Source organism: Colobus angolensis, unplaced genomic scaffold (genome assembly GCF_000951035.1).
Source record: "Colobus angolensis palliatus isolate OR3802 unplaced genomic scaffold, Cang.pa_1.0 Scaffold57, whole genome shotgun sequence".
NCBI classification, from domain to species: Eukaryota; Metazoa; Chordata; class Mammalia; order Primates; family Cercopithecidae; genus Colobus; species Colobus angolensis.
In genome coordinates, this window is record NW_012119265.1 from 3994090 (window position 1) to 4019236 (window position 25147).

The 25147-nt window shown below is 37.7% G+C and overlaps 1 protein-coding gene across 1 annotated transcript in view; it reads left to right on the forward strand.

The window, feature by feature from the left end:
* KTN1 (kinectin 1 (kinesin receptor)) overlaps positions 1-25147 on the forward strand; it is a 103700-nt gene that overhangs the window by 27783 nt on the left and 50770 nt on the right. Inside the window, exons 3-9 of the mRNA XM_011961860.1 lie at positions 2582-3134; positions 7069-7206; positions 8519-8689; positions 9812-9942; positions 18779-18895; positions 20821-20961; positions 24391-24497. Coding sequence (XP_011817250.1) covers positions 2612-3134; positions 7069-7206; positions 8519-8689; positions 9812-9942; positions 18779-18895; positions 20821-20961; positions 24391-24497 — 1328 coding nt within the window. The 5' untranslated portion in view covers positions 2582-2611. The remainder of the gene's footprint in view (positions 1-2581; positions 3135-7068; positions 7207-8518; positions 8690-9811; positions 9943-18778; positions 18896-20820; positions 20962-24390; positions 24498-25147) is intronic.

Consider the following 25147-nt stretch of genomic DNA (forward strand, 5'->3'; position numbering starts at 1 on the left):
GAATTGAATTGCGTGAAGAGGGACTTCCATGAAAATCCAGAGGCAGAAAGCTTGATTCCTTCAGGCCTATATATGGGACCTGGAAAAGGAAACTAGAAAATCATTAAGACGTTTGAAGAATCGGTGTTTCAGAATTCTTGTGGTCTCATAGCCTTTCTTCTCCCTGAACATTTGCTACTTTTTCTTTCTATGCAGGTGAATTTGCTGTGCTTGATCATAATTTCTGCTTTCCTAAGACCTACGTTTGTACAGGGCTGCAGCTTATTCATATAGGCCTTTTTGACTTTTGCCCCTTTTTTCAGCTTCTGTTACTGCTGCTAAGTGCCTCAGCGCCTCTTCTTCACCAAAACAAAAATTTGAAGCATTCCAACTCATTGTTTTGTGCTTTTTCTCCCTTGGCTTCCCAGATTATGTTGAATAGGCTGTGTATTCTGTGGATGTTATGTTTGAAAAGAAAATTCTGGGCTCTTTAAAAGCATTCCTGGGTGACGAATCACACTTACGCAGGCCCAATAAAATATATCTAATTTTAAAACCTGGACAGTTCATGTTAATTTGAATTATCAGGGAAACAATTCTGTATGGAGTTTCTTTTAGTATTTTGTTAGCACATGATTCCTTTTCCCTCTTAACGTGTTAAAACCTTCTCTTAGTAAATCTAGGGTTTAACTAATACTATTTAAAAATTGCTTATGGAAGTATGAAATGTTACTTCAGTCATATAGATTAATAACATGTCTATTGAACAAACGACAGTCATTCCTTGGCATATGCGGGAGATTGGCTTCAGGACCCCCGCATATACCTAAATCTAAGCATGCTCAAAGTCTTGGAATAGTCCCTGTGGAACCCAAGTATACAAAGTTGGCCCTCCATATACTTAAGATTTCATGTCCAGTGAATACCGTATTTTCAGTAATAATTGGTTAAAAAAAAATCCATGTGTAAGTGGACCAGTGCAGTTCAAACCCGTGGTGTTATAGTTCTGGCAAAGTCTTATATTCAATAAACTCACATTTGTCCAATTTAAAATCAGATGTTTTCTTAGGTGTAAAATAATTCTTAGAGTAAGTCCCCTGTTTAGGTAGAATTGGTTTCTTTATCTAATCATTACGTATCAAGATTCTCCAAATCAATAATTTGAACACTTTAAACATTCTTAGATTTATTTTTACATTAAAAGTGCAGAAATTAACTTTAATTTGCTTTATCCTAAACATGTCCTGATGTTTAATTATGTCTATATTATATACCTTGTCTTTTTCTACAACACACTTGAGATGACATAAGAATACAAGTCACTTTTATGTGGCTTATGCATGTTTGTAAGGAGCATCAGTATGTAGAATCTCAACATCAGAATAATTTTTACTTTGAAATTTACTTTTAGGGGAAACTACCCTTCACGTAAGTGATACAGTATCTGTATTCGAGGCAGATGTTGGTAGTCAAGTTACATCTTTACTCCCTGCCGCCATACTTACTGAGTCAGTCTAAAAGTAGGGCCGATGTTCTATTGTTGAGGTAAAGCCTTTTATTTAGCAATTTAGGTAGGATGTTGATGGCAGCCTCGCTTTTGCTGTATAACTTGTTTTGTGCAGTATGGGTTGCCTTTAAAAAACTGAGATAAGTTCCTAACTTGTAATTTATTTCACTACTTTATTTTTTTGAGACAGGGCCTTGCTGTGTTGCCCAGGCGGGAGTGCAGTGGCAGAGTCACAGCTCACTGAAGCCTTGACTTCCAAGGCTCAGGTGATCCTCCCACCTCAGCCTCCAAGTAGCTGGGACTACAGGCTCATTTTAACTAAGCCCAGCTAATTTTCTTGGTGTTTTGTTTTTGTTTTTGTTTTTTGTAGAGATAGCGTTTTGCCATGTTGCCCAGGGTGGACTGGAACTCCTTAGGCTCAAGTGATCCATCCGCCTCAGCCTCCCAAAGTGGTGGGATTCAGGCGTGAGCCGCTGCGCCTGATCTTTAATTTATTTTAATGCCAAATGCCACATCCTAACATTTTGATTTTGATTTTATTAGATTTTTATATCCTTGATAGATCCCACCACATCATGAGGCTGAGAGTCACTGGTGTAAAGATGCAAGCAGTTTGTGACTGGTCTTAATCTGTAAATAAACCACCTCTTTTTGTGTGTGTGTGTGTGTTTCAGAATATGACACTTTTAATGAGTGTCCATTGAGTTGGTAATAGTGCCTCTTTGTTTTCACATGTAGTTATCAACACTGTACAATAAACAAAAAAATTTAACTACTAATAAAATACCAAAAGTGGATATTTGGGGAAAAGAAAGTAATGTATATTTAAAATTTTTCTCTTCAATTAGGACATTTTCACATGATTTAGAAATGGAAGGATGTGTTCTACTCTTTCTAGTTACCACTCGTCTTACTTTTCATAGTATGTATGAATTGTTGGCAAATAAATCAAGAATGTGATTTAAAGAACTAACCTGTTTAGATTTGTAGGTCAGGTTAGATTTGAAATGCCACTTAAAAGAGCAGCAGTTTTGACTTTAATGTTTATGAGACTGATAGGTTCTTTTTTTTGTCCCCTCCTTCTTCCCTATTTAGGTTTTATAGGATCACATTGACAAAAGTACCATGGAGTTTTATGAGTCAGCATATTTTATTGTTCTTATTCCTTCAATAGTTATTACAGTAATTTTCCTCTTCTTCTGGCTTTTCATGAAAGAAACATTATATGATGAAGTTCTTGCAAAACAGAAAAGAGAACAAAAGCTTATTCCTACCAAAACAGATAAAAAGAAAGCAGAAAAGAAAAAGAATAAAAAGAAAGAAATCCAGAATGGAAACCTCCATGAATCTGATTCTGAGAGTGTACCTCGAGACTTTAAATTATCAGATGCTTTGGCAGTAGAAGATGATCAAGTTGTACCTGTTCCATTGAATGTGGTTGAAACTTCAAGTAATGTTAGGGAAAGAAAAAAGAAGGAAAAGAAACAAAAGCCTGTACTTGAAGAGCAGGTCATCAAAGAAAGTGATGCATCAAAGATTCCTGGCAAAAAAGTAGAACCTGTCCCAGTTACTAAACAGCCCACCCCTCCCTCTGAAGCAGCTGCCTCAAAGAAGAAACCAGGGCAGAAGAAGTCTAAAAATGGAAGCGGTATTGTAATCTATTTAATCTATTTAATTTTATTGTATGATTTGGAGCTTGGAATTGAGATATTCTGTTAGGTACATACACAGAATGTTTAATACTGAATTTGAAACCGAGATTATTCTTTTCATTATGTGTTTGCTTCATTTATTGCTGGTAGAAATTAGTATTGATCATAAAACAGCACTTTAAACTTCAGAGCCCGATGCAGTGGCTCATGCCTGTAATCCTAGCACATTGGGAGGCTGAAGTGGGAGGACCCCTTGAGGCCAGGTGTTTTAGACCAGCCTGGGCAACAAAGTGAGACCTCATCTCTACAAGAAATTAAAAAAAAAACAAACCCATACATCTTATAAATATCCAACTTTGACTATTTTACTAAAACCACTTAGGACCTGTAAATATCAGCAGTTGTGAATTTCACTTTCTAAATGATGTGGTAAGAATTAAAGGTGGAAAGCTAAAATCAGATATCATTTCTCACCCTTGATTGCTTCATTTTGCTAACATTTATTATATATCTTTTATGCTAGGCATTATGCTAGGTAATAGGGCTACGGAGATGAATAGTGCATTTTCAAGGTAGTCGTGTGTTAGCTGTAGACACAAATAGGTCATTATAAAAGATTTAGTGTAGTGGTCTAGATATACAGTAAGTGATCTAGTGTAGGAATTCTAAGGTAGACCACTTAAAGCATGTAATGCCAGAAATTTTTAAAGTTTGAGTAAGTACTAGTTAGGTTTTTTGGGTGGGTGGGGAGGGGAGGGAGATTCCAGGGAAAGGGGGTTGATAGGTACAATGGAAAAGCCTTGAGAAATGGCGTGGTGATGTGTGCAACTGTAAACAGTTTGTTGTATTTGAAAGGACTTGTATGTACCATTAAGTCGTTTGTGTGTCTTAACTTGTAGGAGGTTATATTGGATTTTTTTTTTTTTTTTTTTTTGAGACGGAGTCTCACGGTCTCGCCCAGGCTGGAGTGCAGTGGTGTGATCTTGGCTCAGTGTGTCCTCTGCTGCCCAAGTTGAAGTGATTCTCCTGCCTCAGCCTCCCGGGTAGCTGGAATTACAGGCGTGTGCTACCACGCCCAGCTAATTTTTGCATTTTTAGTAGAGATGGGGTTTCACAAAATTGGTCAGACTGGTCTCGAACTCCTGACCTCAAATGATCCACCCGCCTTGGCCTCACAAAGTGCTGAAATTACAGGCGTGAGCCACCACGCTCGGCCTGGTTATATTGGATTTTAAATATTTGCATGTCAGCTAGGATCAAGACATAGTAAGGGTAAGCACTACATGTTTTAGTTGGGGAAAAGGACATGTAAGCCAGTAAAAAAAAAAAGATTTATGTAGGAGATAGAGAAAGTATAGAGGAAATACAGAAGCTAAAGCAACTACTGCTTATGCTGGAGGAAAGGCTTTACAGAGGAGGCAGGCCTGAGCATTGAATCGCTTCATCAAGCAGATAGTGGGGTCTCATTCCTCATTGATGGGATATCATGTAAAGGCACAGAGCTGCAAGAGTACAGTGCATTGTTGAACTATACAATGTGAGATGTAGAGAGTGGTAGGGAACAGAGCTGAAAAGATGGCAGTGGCTAGATCATGATGGGTTTTGGATACCGTGCCAGGGAGCTAGGACTTCTTAGGTTAGCCATTGTTGAAGATTTTCAAGCAGTTTAGTTACATGGTCATATTTCTGTTTTAGAAAGATTTTTTGGCAGAGCTAGCAAGAACAGATTTCATGGGGCGGTATTTGATGCTGGCAGACTAGTTAAGAGGTTATTGTAGTTTTCTAAAATGAAGATGTAGGCCTGAACTATGGTAATGACAGAAGAAACAAAGTTGAGAAGTACTCAAAGTAAGAATGACACGAATAACCTCACTATATAGAAGTGTGGCAGATAAAGGAGAAGACAGGATTAAAGCTGATCTCCCAAGTTCTGAGTTAGGTTGGGGTTGGCAGACTGCAACCTGTGAGCCACATGTAGCTCACTTCCTTTTTTTATGCCCATGAACCAAGAATAGTTTTTACATTTTAAATGGTTGGGAAATAGAATAATATTTTGAGAAATGTAAAAATGTAAAAAAAGTCAAATCTCAGTATTCATGAAGTGTTTTTACATGCAGCTACATTCATTAACTCATTCATAATATGTTTATGACTGGCTTTCATGCTGCAGCAGCAGACGTGAATAGTTGTACCAGAGTCCATATGGCCTATAAGGCCTAAAGTTTTTACGACCTGGCCCTTTGCAGAAAAAGTTTGCCAACTTGTGCTTGGCAGATGGTTGGTAGCACTAAAATGGGTAATACTGGTGAGAGACTAGATGTGAATGGAGAAGAGAACACTCCCAGTTTGTGTTTCCAGTACCTGTGGGGCCATCTACTAGAGCAATTCAGGATGCAGTAGGGTATGTAAGTGTAGAAAAGTAGATTCAGAAGCCTTAAGTGTGAAGGTAGTAGAAGGCATGGGAGTAGATAGTTCATCCGAGGAAAGGATTTCAACTGAAGCCCCAACACTGAGAATTAGCAGTATTCAGTAGAAGCAGTTCCCAAAGGATACTGTAAAGGAATATTTCAAGTGTAAGAAGAGAATGATCATGGGAGCTGATAGGAGATAATTTTTATTTTTATTGTGGCAAATTACATATAGCATGAAATTTACCATTTTAACAACTTTTAAGTGTATATCGTGTGGTGGTAAGTACATTCATATTCTCATATAATCATCATCACTAGCCAAGTCCAGAGCTCTTCATCTTCTCTAAATGAAACTCTGTACGCATTATACACTAATTCCCCATTCTACCTGCCTCCCCATTTTCCCCCGTCCCTCCACCTTCCCCCATATCTCAACAATTACCCTTCTGCTTTCTGTCTTTATGAATTTGACTCCTCTGGGAATGTCATATAAGTGAAATTATACAATATTTGTCTTTTTGTCACTGCCATATTTTACTGAACAAAATGGAGAAGAGAGAATTTTAAGAAAGGGGTAGAGACCAGAAGTATAAAATACCAGAGTAGTCAAATACGGATTAATGGGTATTTGTAGAATATGGCATTTGGGACATTGGGGGATCTGAGTTAATCCTTTCATGGAATGAAAGAGATAAAAATCAGGTTGCAATTAGTTGAGGAATGATTGGTAGAAAAGGAACTGAGTATTTTGTCAATACGTAAGGAAATGTATGTGGGATGCCGGGAATTATGGTGATAGGGAAGAGTTTTCTCTTCCTTCCTTCCCTTCTTTTCCTTCCCTTTTCTTTTTCTTTTTTCTCTTCTCTTCTCTTCTCTTCTCTTCTCTTCTCTTCTCTTCTCTTCTCTTCTCTTCCTCTGCCTCTCTCTCTCTGTCTCTCTTTCTTTCTTTTCTTTCGACAGGGTCTTGCTCTGTTGCTTAGGCTTGAGTGAATAGTGCCATCTTGGCTTACTGCAGCTTCAACCTCCGGGGCTTAAGCTTTCCTCCCACCTCAGCCCCAGAGTAGCCAGAACTACAGGTGTGCGCACCACACCTGGCTAATTTTTTTATTTTTTTTCATAGAGATGGGGTTTTATAGAGATTGGGTTTCACCACCTTGCCTAGACTCATCTGGAACTCCTGGGTTCAGATGATCCGCCTGCCTCAGCCTCCCAAAGTGCTAGGATTACAGGTGTGAGCAACTGCACCTTCCTGTTTGTTTTTTTAGATGATAGAGACTTGATCATGCCTATTGGCTCAGTAGGGTTGAAAATAGCTGAGGAATGGAAAAGGAGGAGTAAGTACATTGAAGAGCTGGTGTAGTGGAGTAAGAAAGCTAGAATAAGTTATTAGTAAGAGCGTTGTATGTCACACTTTAAATTTTTAGTGGTAAAGCATTCTGGGAATTACTCAATGATTGCATCTTTTCTGTTATGTTCATTGTTTGCTGCAATTATTTTTTTCATTTGTGTTTTAATAAAGATGACCAGGATAAAAAGGTAGAAACTCTCATAGTACCATCAAAAAGGCAAGAAGCATTACCTGTCCACCAAGAGACTAAACAAGAAAGTGGATCAGGGAAGAAGAAAGCTTCATCAAAGAAACAAAAGACGGAAAATGGTGAGATGTTTAGATATTTATTTTTGTAATGCTAATTCTAGAGAAGTACACCAGCACAAGGACCCTGGAAATCTCACACGCTCTTTAGCTCCCAGTTTAATGTGTGCTAATGACAACTGTAATACTAATGCAGGTCTAAAATTATCTTTAGCCTTATGACTTTGTAGTGCTTTGACAGATGGGCAGAGTGTACATTTGAGGTGAAAAAGTTTATATACCATTTACAAAGGGCAAAGCATTTATAAATATTCTTAACTCAGTTTTGAAAAAAATAAATAGCATACAGACCATAGAAGAAAAACATTCTTGAAATATTTGTACTTTTTAATATCATTTAAAGATTGTGCTTAAAGACATTAGCTAGATCTGGCATTAGCATACATTTCTAATTAATTCCTAAACAGAACTCGCATGTGTATATAGCAGGCATCAAATGATAAGAGATGGAGCAATCTTATTTGTTCACAGTTTTCCAGGGAAAGCTTGGCTGTGAAATTTGTGAAGACTAAACAACTTAAAATTATTACATATCAATTAGTTATGAGAGAAATATTACCTGAATATATTTGTTAAAATTAAATGTTAAACAATTTTAATTTTAAATAAAAGAAGAGACATATGTAAGTACAAAAGTTCTTTTTAAAAGGTAGGAATGAAAAGAAAAGAGATTTTCATCTGGGTGTGGAAGTTTGTATCTCTAACCAGCAGACATTAGACTTGATGCTCAAACTCTTCAAATTCTTCCCATTAAAATTAGGAACAAAATAAAGAGGCTTCCTTCTTCCACTTCTAATGTTATTTTGGAAGTTTTAGCAAGTGTACATGTGCCATGGAAATTAGAGGCATAACTATTGAGAAACCAGAAGCTATCTGCAAGGAACACTGTGATTTTTGTACTTAGCAAGTACAAAGAACTTAATTATCAACTGCAATAAGTTGGTACAGTACCAACATAAGTAAAAACTAATAGTTTTCCTTGAGCACTAATTATGTGGAAATAATTCTTATATTAAAACAAAAATTAAATGAGACCTAAGGATGCGTAAAAAGTTTTTAGATACTGTTAGAGGAGATATGCTATACACTTTTAGATAACTTAAATGATTTACTATAAAATAAGGCTGTTGAGCTGGTACTGCTTCATTAGAATGAGTGTTTTGACTTGTTAAATGGTGAAATAGGAATTTAAAACCAATTTGAGCTACTATTAGAGGTTTCAAAATAACTGCATTTATCATTAAAGTATGCTTGCATGTCATTTACTCTGTTTTGTAAAAATTCTAATTATGATTTTGTTGAACTTAAATTGCAGTCTTTGTAGATGAACCCCTTATTCATGCAACTGCATATATTCCTTTGATGGATAATGCTGACTCAGGTCCCGTGGTGGATAAGAGAGAGGTTATTGATTTGCTTAAACCTGACCAAGTAGAAGGGATCCAGAAATCTGGGACTAAAAAACTGAAGACTGAAACTGACAAAGGTAATAATATATGGGATTTACAGTCTTCGTTGTCCTATAAAAACACATTTCTGAGTTCTGATGGAGTCATATATTTGATTTTCTCATAGGAACAATGCATTGCAAAAGAATCAAATCCTTGTAGTAGAAGATTTATTGGTAGTCTTTTAGTCCAGCCTCCTCAGTTTTGTAGATCTGGAATCAAATCCTTGTAGTAGAAGATTTATTGGTAGTCTTTTAGTCCAGCCTCCTCAGTTTTGTAGATCTGGAACTTGAATTTGACTTGTTTAAAGGTCCTAAAGCTATTTTGCTATCTGATGATTGTTTTCCAGCTACTACTGTCTCCTGTGAGGTTTCTTGGCTAATTCATAACTGGTTTTTTTTTTTAATAGACTTTTTTTTAAGAGTAGTTTTACGTTCACAGCAAAATTCATTGCAAAGTTCAGAGTTCCCACATACCCCTGTTTCTACATATGTACACAATTACCTTTTAAAACTTATAATTTAGCTGAAGTATTAAAAACCCTAGGCTCCTTTGAGTCTGATGGGTGGCAGTTCTTTTTAAGAAGAGGTTGTTAATGCCTAATACGAGAACCTTGGGAAAATAAGGGTGGATGGGTCAGGAGGTGCTTGATGCATGGATTTTTAAAATGTCAGGATGGTTTGCATATATTTGATCTTCATAGAATCAGGTTTCCTTTTTATAATTATCTTAGAACTTATTTTATCATGTGAGGAATTTGGCTTATATATCTCTCAGGATTATTTTGTTTTTCACAGTTCGTTGTCAGTGTGCAAGGATTATTAAAGTTCATTGAGATTATTGTGAATATAATAGTGCAGATGTTAGCACATACTAGACACCTAAGTGATTTTTTTTTTAAAGTGAGGGTATATTGGCATTTTAGTATTTTGCAGTTTGAGCAAACTTTTAGCTAATGTAATTATTCTGTATTATAGATGATAAACCCTTTTTTTCCCCTGTTGACTGGAGTATTTGTTTTATTTGACCTGAAGTATGTATCTGTTTTCTTTTGGTTATTGACTTTCTGGGCCATGAATTCTTCATGCTTGACTTTGCTGAAGTTATTACTTGTGTTTTTTTAATGCCAACTCTTTTTTTTTTTTTTTTTTCAAATTAAGAAAATGCTGAAGTGAAGTTTAAAGATTTTCTTCTGTCCTTGAAGACTATGATGTTTTCTGAAGATGAGGCTCTTTGTGTTGTAGACCTGCTAAAGGAGAAGTCTGGTGTGATACAAGATGCTTTAAAGAAGGTAAGCATGTTTTTTGATTATGGGCATATTCGTGACCAGTCATTAGAAGTTCACCAAACAAGACTTTAGCCAGAGCAGTTAATATCTACTCCCATCCGTAACATCTCAGAACATATAGTCTGGAATGCCTTCAGAAATTACTTCATATATTGTATTAGTCCATTTTCATGCTGCTGATAAAGAGATACCTGAGACTGGGTAATTTATAAAGAAAAAGTTTAAATGACTCACAGTTCTCCGTGGCTGGGGAGGCCTCACAATCATAGTGGAAGGTGAAAGGCATGTCTTACGTGGTGGCAGGGAAGAGAGAATGAGAACCAAACGAAAGGGGTTTCCTCTTATAAAACCATCAGACCTTGTAAGGCTTATTTACTACCACGAGAACAATATGGGGGAAATCGCCCCCATGATTCAGTTATCTCCCACTAGGTCCCTTCCACAACACATGGGAATTATGGGAGCTACCATTCAGGATGAGATTTGGGTGGGGTCACAGCCAAACCGTAACATTCCGCTCTGGACCCTCCCAAGTCTCATGTCACATTTCAAAACCAATCATGCTCTCCTACTGGTCTCCCAAAGTGTTAATTAATTTCAGCATTAATTCAGAAGTCCACAGTCCAAAGTCTTATCCGAGACAAGGCAAGTCCCTTCTGCCTACGAGCCTGTAATATCAGAAGCAACTTAGTTACCTCCTAGATACAATGGGGTACAGGCATTGGGAAAATACAGTCACTCCAAATGGGAGAAATTGGCCAAAATAAAAGGGCAACAGGCCCCATGCGAATCTGAAATCCAGTGGGGCAGTCAAATCTTGAAGCTCGAAAATGATCTCCTTTGACTCCATGTCTCACATCCAGGTCACACTGATTCAAAAGGTGGGTTCCCATGGTCTTGGGCAACTCCTCCCCTGTTGCCTTGCAGGGTACAGCCTCCCTTCAGACTGCTTTCACGGGCTGGCGTTGAGAGTCTGTGGCTTTTCTAGGCTCACGATACAAGCTGTCAGTGGATCTACCATTCTGGAATCTGGAGGAGGGTGGCCCTCTTCTCACATCTCTACTAGGCAGTGCTTCAGTGGGGACTTGAGGTTTCAACCTCACATTTCCCTTCCTCACTACTATAGCAGAGGTTCTCCATGAGGGCCCTGCCCCTGCAGCAAACTTCTGCCTGGACATTCAGGTGTTTCCATACATCCTCTGAGGTCTAGGCAGAGATTTCCCAAAACTCAATTCTTGACTTCTGTGCACCCGCAGGCTCAACACTATGTGGAAGCTGCTAAGGCTTGGGGCTTGTACCCTCTGAAGCCACGGCCCGTGCTGTACTTTGGTCTCTTTTATCCATGCCTAGAGTGGCTGGGATGCAGGACACTTAAGTCCCTAGGCTACATACAGCAGGGGGGCCCTGGGCCCTGCCCAGGAAACCATTTTTAATTCCTAGGTCTCCAGTCCATGATAGGAGGGCCCTGCTGCAAAGGTCTTTGACATGCCCTGGAGACATTTTCTCCATTGTTTTGGTGATTTACATTCAGTTCCTCATTATTTATACAAATTTCTGCCGCTGGCTTGAATTTCTCCTCAGAAAGTGGGTTTTTCTTTTCTGTTGCATCATCAGGCTGCAAATTTTCCAAACTTTTATTCTCTGTTTCCCTCTTAAAACTGAATGCTGTTAATAGCACCCAAGTCACCTCTTGAATGCTATGCTTCTTAGAAACTTCTTCCGCCAGAGACCTGAAATCATCTCCCTCAAGTCTCCCTCAGATCTCTGGGACAGGTGCATAATGCCACCAGTCTTTTTGCTAAAACATATCAAGAGTCACGTTTACTCCAGTTCCCAACTTGTTCCTCATCTCTATCTGAAATGACCTCATCCTGGATTTCATCACCTGTGTCATTATCAGCAAAGCTATTTAGCCAGAGCAGTTAATATCTACTCTATCTACTCAGCAAGTCTCTAGGAAGTTCAAAACTCCCACATCTTCCCGTCTTCTTCTGAGCCCTCCAAACTGTTCTAACTTCTGCCTGTTACCCAGTTCCAAAGTTGCGTCCATGTTTTTGGGTATCTTTATAGCAGTTCCTCACTCCTGGTACCAATTTACTGTTTTAGTCTATTTTCACGTTGCTAATAAAGACATACCTGAGACTGGTAATTTATAAAGAAAAAGAGGTTTAATGGACTTACAGTTTCATGTGGCTGGCCTCACAATCATGGCAGAAGGTGAAAGGCATGTCTTACATGGCAGCAGGGAAGAGGGAATGAGAACCAAATGAAAGGGATTTCCCCTTTTAAAACCCTCAGATCTTGTGAGACTTATTCACTACCAGGAGAACAGTATGGGGGAAACTGCCCTCATGATTCAATTATCTCCCACCAAGTCTCTCCCACAACATGTGGGAATTATGGGAGCTACAATTCAAGATGAGATTTGGGTGGTACACAGCCAAACTATATCATATATTCACAGTAATCAATTCACTTATTTAAAATGTCGTCTGTTGTCATCTGATCCTTTGACAGAGCCAATTGATTAAAATAAGATGATTTATATTACTTTTTTTTTTTTTTTTTTTGAGACAGTCTTCTCTGTCTCCCAGGCTGGAGTGCAGTGGTGTGATCTCGGCTCACTGCAGCCTCCGCCTCCAGAGTTCAAGCAGTTCTCATGCCTCAGCCTCCAGAGTAGCTGGGATTACAGGCATACACCACTCTACCCAGCTAATTTTTGTATTTTTAGTAGAGACGGGGTTTCACCGTGTTAGCCAGGATGGTTGTGATCTCCTGACCTCGTGATCCACCCGCCTCGGCCTCCCAAAGTGCTGGGGTTATAAGCATGAGCCACCGCGCCCGGCCAGATTTATATTACTTTTAAAGTCATTTGGCCCTTTGCTAAAGTGGACCGTGCTTTGCTCTGACCAGAAGTGCTAAAGTCAAAGTCAGGTGATTTCTGGATAGCATATATGAACTGTTTTTGTGACGGAAGATCACACCGTTCAAAGAACCTCAGGGCTGTTGTTGTGGGGGTGTGTGTATGTTGTGTTTACTTTTCTAAAAGAAATGATTTGAAAGGCAAAATCACTGCTATGGCTGATTTTAAAAAAAATTGTAAAATAGAAACCCCATGCAGTTAACATCTATATTATGGGTCATATTCACTATAATATCATATGTACTATGTCGTACTGGGGAAGGTGAAGTTTTCGAGGGTTACCTATGTAAAATAAAGTGATATGGTGTCTGCTATTCAATATTAGCATTTAACTGTCATTTAAATGCTATGGTGCATTTAACTGTCTTTATTCTAAAAACGCACACATACACACCTCTTTTCCCATAACCTCTCACCTAATTTCAAACCTTCAGTGGTTTAATTTTTTCTTAGACTAGTCTAGACTAGTCTTCTCACCTGATTACCTGCAGTAGTCTCCAAATTGATGTTTCTGCTTTTCCTGTTAGTCCTCTAATTTTGTTTTTTTCCCCACATAACTGTAAAGTCACCTGTAAGAGATAAATTAGGTTATATTACTGCTTTAAAAACCTTTGGTGTTTTTCTGTTTTGCAGTTAAAACATAAATCCAGATTTCTTAACAGGTCTATGTCCTGCCTGTCTCTGCAGCCTCATCTAATGACATTTTTTCTTATTTCCTCACTAAATTTCACCCATACGGAGTCTTCTCTGATTCTTCTCTCATATCAGACTTTTTTCTTCTGTCTGTCCTGTCTTCCCTTTCCTCCCAAACCCTCCCCTCCAATTTCTTTCTATGCCCAATTCCTCCTTCAAGTCTCTGCTTAAATGTCATTTTCTCATATAAGGCTAACCTGAATTCACAGTCTAAATTGTTTGTCCTGCTATTCTTTCTTACAACCATCTGGATGTTTTTGCCATAGTATTTATCGTAGCATTATAAGTCTGTCATACTTCTATTGACAGTGCATTTTACAAATCTGTGGCAATTTTACGAAGTAGTATGCTTATTAGACAGTCTCCATGTGATGCCAGCAATGGCCCAGAGTAAAAAGGTAATCAGTAAATACGATAAATGTGACTTTAAATACAAAGACAGATGTTTTGTTGCAAGGAACTTTCTTGATTATTTTTATTTTTATTTTTATTTTTATTTTTTTGAGATGAGGTCTGGCCCTGTCACCCAGGCTGGAGTGCAGTGGTGTGATCTCTGCTCACTGCAACATTCATCTCTTGGGCTCAAGCGATCCTCTCGTCTCACTCTCCTGAGTAGCTGGGACCACAAGCAATGCCTAGCTGGTTTTTGTATTTTTTGTAGAGATGGAGTTTCACCGTATTGCCCATGCTGGTTTGAAGCTCCTAAGCTCAATCAGTCCTCCTGCATTGGCCTCCCAAAGTGCTAGGATTAGAGGTGTGAGCCATGGTGCTTAGCCTTGATATTGATTAAAGAATTTGTCCTTTGGTTTATTTTATTGTAATTGGGTGACTACATGTCTTTAAAAAGTTGTTAGTTATATGTAGGGATTGGGAAAAGCTCCTAGCAGGGAAGAACCTTGCTGAAGCTACTGTGTTACTATATTGCTGTTTAGAGTTAATGCTTTTTAAGATTAAAAGTAATTGCTTTAAGTGTCTCTCTTCTAATTAAAGATATTCCTGGTAGCTTATGGGGGCAAGAGTAATCATTTTATTATCTGAGATAGCTTTGAACTCTAGAGTCTGGATAGTAAATCAGACTACCCTTTATCTATTTTAGACAGGCCTTGGAAGAAGTTGGAAACTGTTAAAGATAGCATGGAGCAAGTGTTTTGAAACTGTTGATATTTTTCCCGTTTTCCTTGGAGCCATTTGGTTTTAGATTAAAATCTTTTTGTTCTTGGTTTCTCATGGGGCGGTTCTGTTCTCTACTGAAGGAACTCTGCCTTTGTAGGTCTCCTGTATCTGAGTAAGACTAGGTAAGTTTAATTTCTCCCTTTTCCTGCCTTAGAACTGAGTTGGTCAGACCTTTTCACAGATTGTTCAAAGTCCCAGAGGTAATTGAATCCTTGTGCTGAATAAAGACCACTTTAGAGCAAGGGGAAGATAAATACAGGGCACTGGCATAGGATAGAAGAGTTAAGGGATTTGCTGAGCAGTTGTATGTAGTGGCTAAAGAAGAGTCCATAGTGACTGCTTGTTTTCTCTTGAGTAACTGGATAAATTGTGGTGAATGTGGTTTTTGTGAACACTTTGTAGAGAGTAGAGCATTGAGAAATTTCAGAAAGCTGTTTTAGGCATCCCTTGTGCCATTTAAGTGGATATAGTCATTTTACAATTAAAAACATATTTCTCTGGAGTAGAAGAAAGGCTACAATGGGAGTGATAGAGGAAGATAATCCGCTATCATCAGTACATATAGTAGATACATATTAGATCAGGGAGGATGTGAGAGGTGATAGAAGGCTCAAGAATGAACCCCAGGAAACACCAACATTTAAAGGGCAAGGAAAATCACCACAGAAGATACTGAAGAGGCGCGAAGTGGGAGGACCACCAGGAGATAGTGGAATCACAGAAACTTTGAGTTTGAATGATCAATAGTAACATGCTTTAGAGATGAGTTTGATATCCTTAGTAAAAGCAGTTTCATTGCAGTACAAGATTATAAATAAGTACCAAATGAATGGGAAAAGTGACAGCGAGTGTCCGCTATGAGTAAGCTTAGGTGGGTAGGGGAAAACAGAGCAAAAGCTAGAAGGGTTAGAGCAGAGATGTTATGTTGTGTGAGTGCACACGTGCCCTTGTATTCGAGTTATGAGGCACTTGAGAGTGTAGTTAAGATCCTGAGCTCTGGAGTCAGACTTCCTGAATTCAAATCTGGACTCTGCCAATTGCAGCTTTGTGGCCTTAGATAAGTTTCTTAGCTTTAGTGCCTCAGTTTTCCCATGTCTAAAATGGGAATGATCAAGTTTGAGAATTAAATGATAGTGCATGTTAGGTGCTTAGAGTCTCTAGCATATAATAAATGCTGAAAAAATATAAACTATTAATGTAATTATTAGTAAAATGTTTATTAATTTTTTATCATTGACGTTTAAATATACTTGCTTCAGTTGTATTTTAAACTTTAAATTATTAACAATTTGGGCCCCATGCTGCGTAGCAGGAGAAACTACTGTTATACCACTTACATTTTTTCCCCCTAGTTTCTTTCTTCCACCCCTCAACTTTCATTAATAATAGTTTTTCTGTTTGTCAGATACTTGTAATATTTAACATCTCTTCTGTGATTATAATTTTCATGTTTTAGTTTTAATTTTATAGTTTAATGGTAGGTCCAGATCTCAATATTAGTGTTTTTGTCATAGTTTCTTTATTCATCTCTTGGTTAGCTGAAGTTATTTTTTCTGGGATTTCTTCAAGAAATTTTCCAAATTTTGGCAAGTTAACATGCTTTTGTTGTATTTATACTTAAATAATAGTTTGGTGGGGTATAACATTCCAGAGTTTAGTTTTCTTTCCTTGAAACATTTTATGCATTTGTTGTTTCACTGTTCTCTTTATTCATATTGCTGGGTAGAGGCTGAAGCCAGCCTGCATTTTGCACCCTTTTCATATGTTTTTGTTAAACTGCACTCTCACAATAAAACGTTCTTTGAATAATCAATCACATTTTTATTATTTACTGGATTTTTTTCAGTGTCTGACCTACTCTACACACATCAAGGGATTCAGTTTCTTTGGCATTCAGTAATTGTACTATAATATGGCTTGACGTTGACTGCTCTGTTAAACTTACCTTGGATACAGTATTCTTTTCAATCATTAGATTCAAGTCAACTTTTATTACTGGGAAGTTATATATAATGTTCTTGAAATAAGTAAAATAATGGAGATCAGCTAAATACATGTGGGCTCTCCTCTGGCTACATTCATTATCTTTCATATCTTTCATATCTTTAACAACAAAAAAAAACTAACACATTACCATGTACTCTATGGCCCTTACTGTGTTTACAGCGGCATGTGCTTTTCTGTTTGCTGCTTCTAACTATAGTATATTTCTGGGATGGTGTTGCTTTTGCTTCCACTTTAGTTTTGCCAGCTCACGTTTCATCTCATTTTGTGTTATCTTTTCTCTGAGCTCTTTTATTTTCCAGGGATGATTCCTGTATTAGATTTTTAATCGCAGTTTTTTTTCTGCTGTTTGATAACCTTTTTCTGGTGATTTTCTTCACTTGTTATTTGTGTTTTTCTTATTTTCATTTTTTTGATATCTAGTATAGATCCTGTTTTATTCTATTTTGTTTTGTTTACTACTGTTCTTCCAATGAGGGGTGTTTTTCTTGGATCATCTTTGTGCTAAGGCTTGGTATTACTGAAGGGTCAAGGCTGACTGATGTTCTCCTTGGAGACTGTGTATGTAAAATGAGTTTTTTTTAGCCTTCGCTGCTTTTCAGATAAGAGACTTAAGGCCTCCCTATAGAGAATCTCTTGACTGCCTCACTGGCTAGTTGCTCCCTTTGAGTGATTTTTTTCCTTCTTGAGATGTGTGATTTTATCTGTGACTTTTTTTTTTTTTCCTTCTTGAGACCTTCTTCCGAGAAAGTTCCAGTCTTTGCACTTCTTTGTTGTTTCCCATGTCAAATTAGGGATTGCTGGTTTTACCTTTCAGGATGTGCCTGTTAATTTCAGAGAACTACACATTTATGGCACCTCTATAGCCATGGGTGTATTCTGACGGGGTCGTGGAGCGTCTGATTTTGATCTTGACTGTATTTGGTGAGCTTTCCTCAGATGCTTTGAGATTATAGGTTACTGTTTCATTCATAGCAGCTTACATTTTGGTTTCACATTCTCTCTTCTGATCTAGTAGGAGATGGAGGAAATTACTCTCTTGACTCTGAGTTTAAAACTAGAATTCCCATAATTCTTTGTAAAAATCTGTTTTTTGATTGATACGTATCCAGTTGGAAATTTCAGAATATACAACTTTAAAGAGAGTTTTCTGAATATTTCACTGATCAGTATTTGGCAGTTATTTTACTTTTTATGTAATACAGAACTCTGCATTGACCCAGGAACACTTAATGTTAGATACTTTATTTTCATAATTTTTTAAATCTTTGCACCTTTTATTTTTCTTATACTTTAAGTTCTGGGATACATGTGCAGAACGTGCAGGTTTGTTACATAGGTATACACATGCCATGGTGGTTTGCTGTACCCCTCAGCCCGTCATCTGCATTAGGTGTTTCTCCTAATGCTATCCCTCCCCTATCCTCCCACCCCCCGACAGGCATGATCCCCTTCCTGTGTCCATGTTCCCCTTCCTGTGTCCATGTGTTCCCATTGTTCAACTCCCACTTAGGAGTGAGAACATGCAGTGTTTGGTTTTCTGTTCTGGTGTTCGTTTGCTGAGAATGATGGTTTTGAGCTTCATACATGTCACTGCAAAGGACATGAACTTACCCTTTTTTATGGCTGCTTAGTATTCCATGGTGTATAGGTGCCACATTTGATTTTCATACTTTTTTTTTTTCTTTTTGAGACGGAGTCTCGCTCTGTCGCCCAGGCTGGAGTGCAGTGGCGCGATCACGGCTTACTGCAAGCACCGCCTCCCGGGTTCACGCCATTCTCCTGCCTGCCTCAGCTTCCTGAGTAGCTGGGACTACAGGTGCCCGCCACCATGCCCGGCTCATTTTTTTTTTTGTATTTTTAGTAGAGACGGGTTTCACCGTGTTAGCCGGGATGGTCTCGATCTCCTGACCTTGTAATCCACATGCCTCGGCCTCCCAAGGTGCTGGGATTATAGGCGTGAGCCATGGCGCCCAGCGCCATTTTCATACTTTTTATTAGCCCATGGTAACTGTTACTAATTCTGCCTTGCTTTCTCGATTGCAGTCAAGTAAGGGAGAATTGACTACGCTCGTACATCAGCTTCAAGAAAAGGACAAGTTACTCGCTGCTGTGAAGGAAGATGCTGCTGCTACAAAGGATCGGTGTAAGCAGTTAACCCAGGTGAAGACATTCTTATGTACGAGGGATATACTTCCCAAATCAGAAGCAATGAAATATTTTAGAAATTATCCATTGTCAGTAGTTTATTTATAATTTATATGCAACAAAAGTAACTTTCTTTTAGAGTTTTGGGAGGGTAGATAGAGCCGTCTCTCTCTTTCGTGATATAGTTGAATTATTTAAAATAAGAGTACTTACAGATATCCTAACTTCAAAATAACAAAAGCATTCTGTACAGAAGCATGGGAATTTGTTTTAATTGGATCTGACCTAGATCCGTTCTTTATAGAAACACAAAATTTGGTGTGATCTTGTTTAAGTCTCATTAATGGAATAAATGTGAAACTCTTAACATAGGTAATTTATTTATGGAGCTTCTTGTGATAAGTACAATTTTTTGTCTAGTTCTTCAAATCTCAGAAATACTACTCTGAGAGGTTAATAGTAAAAAATACTGGAAAAGCCAATCTTTAAAACATCATGAAACTGAGAGAACAGAATTGAAACTATAGAAAATATGGTTTCATTATTCCTGAAGTGCTTGTTTCTCTGTCTAGGGATTAAATGCAGTAGAGTACATGATGTTTGTTTATGAGTCGTTCACCTAGCCACTTGATGACATTGTAAGAATGAATGACCTTGTTTGAATATAAATCCTTTATGTGAATTTGAAGTAAATAAAAAAAGTCAATGGAAAAAGTTGGCAAGATTAAAGTTGTTAATAAAATTAGAAACTTACAGTTTTATGTGACTATATGACTGTATTTAAAAAAATTATGTGACTATATGACTGTATAAAAAAAATTTAAAAAAATAACTAATTTGATAATTCATTGAGCTGTGTACTTACAATGTATATACTTCTAAGTATGTCATACAGGAGTATAACAATTTGTAAAGATGAACAAACTCAGGCAAACATAATTATGTAATATCTCAAATTTTGTCAAAAAGTTGCCTTAGAACAGAGACATGATTAGTCCTAATCATACCTGCAGCTGATTTTAAAATTGCTTGGCTTTCATGTACTTTGATAATTAATATTTGTTCTAGGAGTTCGTAGTGCCAGCAAAACAAAATGAAATCCCTCATTTAAGATTTGACTTAGGGGCCAGTTGCGATGGCTCACGCCTGTAATCCCAGCACTTTGGGAGGCTGAGGCAGGTGAATCACGAGGTCAGGAGATCGAGACCATCCTGGCTAACACGGTGAAACCCCGTCTCTACTAAAAATACAAAAAAAATTAGCTGCATGGTGGCGAGCGCCTGTAGTCTCAGCTACTCGGGAGGCTGAGGCAGGAGAATGGCGTGAACCCAGGAGGGGGAGCTTGTAGTGAGCCGAGATTGCACCACTGCACTCCAGCCTGGGTGATGGAGCGAGACTCCGTCTCAGGAAAAAAAAAAAAAAAAAAGAGATTTGACTTAGGAAGATGACAAAACTGCTTTCTGATTTTTACTTTCCCTTGTTTCAAACTTTGACTCTACTATAGACATCTTATCCCTATTTCTTCCCTTAGGAAAGAGACTTTTATTTCCTTCTAGGCCTTTTTTCCCTGAAAGAGAATGTACCAGGGAATGATAGAGAAGGAACTACTGTGCTTTAAAATGTTCTTTCGTGTAATCGAGTTAGAATGTAGGATTTATTTTAGGTTCATAGTCTTTAACTTACAATAAACTAGAAAATGCATTTGAATTAGTAGTAAAACAGTGGCAAAGTGATTATGAAGGGAATTGGTGTGAAGAGCAGATGAGATGCAGAAGACTGTTTTTGAAATCTTTTGACCTAGGTTTTTTTAAGCAAGTACTTAATGTTTTATCATTCGTGATTATTTTACTGATGTTAAATAACATCATTGTTTATCATTGTTGCAGGCTTATGATACTTATTAAATAACAAGTTTTTAAATTTCTGGGATATTCTTTTAGGAAATGATGTCCGAGAAAGAAAGAAGCAATGTGGTTATAGCAAGGATGAAAGATCGGATTGGAACATTAGAAAAGGAACATAATGTATTTCAAAACAAAATACATGTCAGTTATCAAGAGACTCAACAGATGCAGATGAAGGTATATTTTCATTCTTTGAAAACAAGATGAAATGTTTGCATTCACTTAATTAGCAAACTTTTAAGTGACTAGTATGTGCAAGGCCCTTTGCTGGGCCATCAACATACAGTGGCTAGTGAAATTCACTCTCTGTCCTAAGTAAAACAACTTTTCTAGGTGGGGATGAGGTAGGGAGGCGGGATGCAGATCAATATGATGATAGAGATAAGTATTGGCTACTTTAGAGCAATGGTGATGGGAGATAGGGAAGAGAAGGATTTGATAGGGAAGACTTTTTAGAAGTGATATCAAGACTGTGTTCAATCTTTTAAAACAATTGGGCATTATCAAGTAAGAGAGGAAAGAAATGGGCACTGAGGATAAGAGTTACTTGGTGTGATTTCTTAGTCCATCTCTGGAGATGATAGTTCAGTGGGTATATTTTGGGACCCAGGATTGAGCTTTTTAATGAGTGCACTCCAGGTGCTACCAGTACAGATTGTCTAGAGTAACTGCTCTGTGAGAAATACAGTAAGAGTTGTGGTATGTGGGAATCAGAACTGGAATGAAGAAGGGATATTGAGAAGTAGATAGAGGCTCCATCTTAAAAGGGCCTTGTATACCTGAAGACTGGGGAGCCAGTGAAGGAGTTTAAGCAACGCAGCAGTTGCTGGAATTACACTGCTATTTTAAATTTTTACCTTGGTAGTAGTGGGGAGAGTGGAGCAAAGGATGGTTGGAAGACTTTGCTAGAATTCAAGTCAAAGAACAAGGGCCTGAAATTAGATGTTGACAATGAGAGAATGAGTTTGAGTATACAAACAGTTAGTTAGATAGGGCTTGGTGTTAGTGTGGAGGGGAGAGGTGATAGTGAAGAATGACTTCTAAGGTTTTGGCCTGAGTGGTTTTGTCTGTTGTCACTTGCTACTGTTTCACTTGTCTTCTGTTAGAAGGCTCAGTTTTGACAGTCTGTCTCTTATATTTTCCATTTTCATGATCCTGGTTAGGACTAGACCCGTGAATTTTTTTTTCTTATTTTTAAAAAGATTGAAATATCTTTATTACTGCTAAAGAGGCTGTTGAAGAATATGGCTTGGGTCTGCTTGCTTAGTGGTCATGTAATACTTTCCTTAATTTAACTTTCTTGACCAGTGACTTTTTGAAATTGTTACTTCTGTCTGCTAGCTGATCATTCAATTTGGAAGGCCTGTCATTACCTCAGATTTAATGTGTGTCTAAAACTCTCACTTATTGATCAGGTTGATTTTTTTTTTTTTCCCCCAGGCCAGTCGTGAGCAATGATGGTTTTTATATTTTGAGGCATTGTTATCTTTATGCTTGAATCCTGTGACTTCTCTCTGCCTCGCTTAGTCTACAATTTACTCTGAAATCTTAAAGACATTTTATTTCTATGGCCAGGTGCCGTGGCTCATGTCTGTAGTCCCAGCTGAGGTAGAGGATCACTTGAACCCAGGAATTTGAGAACAGCCTGGGCAAAATAGTGGGACCCCATTCTACAAAAAAATTAAAAAGTTAGCCAGGCATGGTGGCATGCTCATGTTCCCACATGCTCATGTTCCCAATTACTCAGGAGGCTGAGGTGGGAGGCTTGAGTCTGGGAGGTTGAGGTTGCAGTGAGCCGTAATCATACATTTGCACTCCAGCCTGGGTGACAGGGTGAGACCCTGTCTCAAAAAACAAAAAACTCCAAACCACTTTATTTCTAGTTACTCTTGCATTCAATTTTTAGACGTGTCTTTAGTTTATTATTATATACTAGAATAATTACAGCCCGTATTAATAGGTTTGTCATTTTCATTCTGTCTTGTATTTGGTACCAAATTTTTTCTTTTTGTAAAATATTGCTTTGATAATAACGCTAGTCTGCTAAAAATTTAAAAATATTCTTCGCTGCTTTCAGAGTCCCACTATTTTCCTCTGAAATGCCACTAATAGCAAAAAAGAAGTGAATGATGCTGTTTTCATGTTTTTACCTTATCTACTGCTTTTAGCATTTGTTTAACCCATTCCTTCATCTTCTCATCTCCCAGCAATTTGAGTTATTGAAGAACTAATTTTCCTAGCCTCAAGTGATCTTTTCTTCTTAATTCCTAATTCCTGTTAATTTGAAAATTAGTCAAATACTTGTAGCAGCATCTTTTGTTGAAGGTGAAAGGTATTTAAGTGATTCATCCTGTTTTATTGATTACTTACAGAGGTCAGGATATAGATTCCATATGATAACTTCTGTGAAAAATAGAAACGTATACCTTAATTTCTCTTAATCAACAATTTCTTTTGAAAGAATTTATAGGCCGGGCGCGGTGGCTCAAGCCTGTAATCCCAGCACTTTGGGAGGCCGAGATGGGCGGATCACGAGGTCAGGAGATCGAGACCATCCTGGCTAACACTGTGAAACCCCGTCTCCACTAAAAATACAAAAACTAGCCGGGCGAGGTGGCGGGCGCCTGTAGTCCCAGCTACTCCGGAGGCTGAGGCAGGAGAATGGGGTAAACCCGGGAGGCGGAGCTTGCAGTGAGCTGAGATCCGGCCACTGCACTCCAGTCCGGGCGACAGAGCGAGACTCTGCCTCAAAAAAAAAAAAAAAAAAAAAAGAAAGAATTTATAATAAGATTATTTCATATAAAAACATGTTCTTATGAGAATGTAAGAGTCAGTGTGCTTTGTCTTTAGATTCTTTAATCCAAAATTTTAAAATTAGAAGAAGAAAGTTAAGAGTGGTGGTCCCCAGGGGTTTCAGGGAAAGAAATGGGAATTATTCGTTAAAAGGTGCAGAGTTTTGTTTTACACAATGAAGAGAGTTATGGAGATGAATGATGGTCATGATTGCACAGCATTATGGATATATTTAATACCAGTGAACTGTATACTTGAAAATGGTTAGAATGGTATGTTTTATGTTATATGTATTTTATAATGTAAAAACTTGGAAAAACAGAGGTCAGAATATTTTAGCAAGCAGGTTTTTGTGTTATCTATATGATTATGGCTCAATTTGTAACTTAATATGAAGTGTACCAAACATATTTTCAGTTTTTAAACTTTGGCTTACTAAAGACTTTAAGAATATTGCTAACATACAGTTGACATAGGATCAGGACAAGCTTAATTCTGTATGAATCTATTCGGTAGGAAAGAAGTCCTAAATCATTTAGTTCTGAAACATCATCTCTAAGCATGTTTATCTTGTATGTCAAATATGATAGCAGCTAGCATCTACTTGTATTCTTGAATGTGGTGGGAGTTTGTATTTAATTTGCAATCATCACTAACAGTATAGTTCTTTTAAATTTGGTCATGTTTATTTGAGAAGAATGATTCAAACTTCATTCTATTGATGCTTTTTACATTCTCATTTTAATAAAGTTTATTTTGAAAGTTAGCTTTGACAGTCTTTGTTTTCTAAGTTTTATATGTGTAAAATTTTAGTTTCAGCAAGTTCGTGAGCAGATGGAGGCAGAGATAGCTCACCTGAAGCAGGAAAATGGCATACTGAGAGATGCTGTCAGCAACACTACAAATCAACTGGAAAGCAAGTATGTTTCCAAATACCTTATTTTTAATAGAATAGCAGAGTATTTTCTTGAATCATCAAAATATTAATAGTGTTTGATAGTAATTGGTTAGACTTGTTTTTTTACATTTGTTTCTAAAATGAGTTCTTTTTTTTTTTTTTGAGACAGAGTTTCGCTCTTGATGCCTAGGCTGGGGTACAATGGCGTGATCTCTGGCTCACTGCAACCTCTGCCTCCTGGGTTCAAGCAATTCTCTTGCCTCAGCCTCCTGAGCAGCTGGGATTACAGGCATGTGCCACCACACCTGGCTGATTTTTTTTTGTATTTTTAGTAGAGACGGGGTTTCTCCGTGCTGTTCAGGGTGGTCTTGAACTCTCAACCTCAGGTGATCTGCCCACTTCAGCCTCCCAAAGTGCTGGGATTACGGGCGTGAACCACCACACCTGTCTTAAAATAAGTTACTTTTAAAAACAATTCTCTTTTGCTTTGTGAAGAACTTCTTCAGTTATATATATGTAAACCATATATGTTATATTAATGGCATACTATTATATACTTATACAAACACATTAATATATATCATATATTACATATTTATATAAACATGTATGTGTATATTATATATAAACTATGTAATAACTAGTACCACCAGTGGAATGGTCTATGAAATT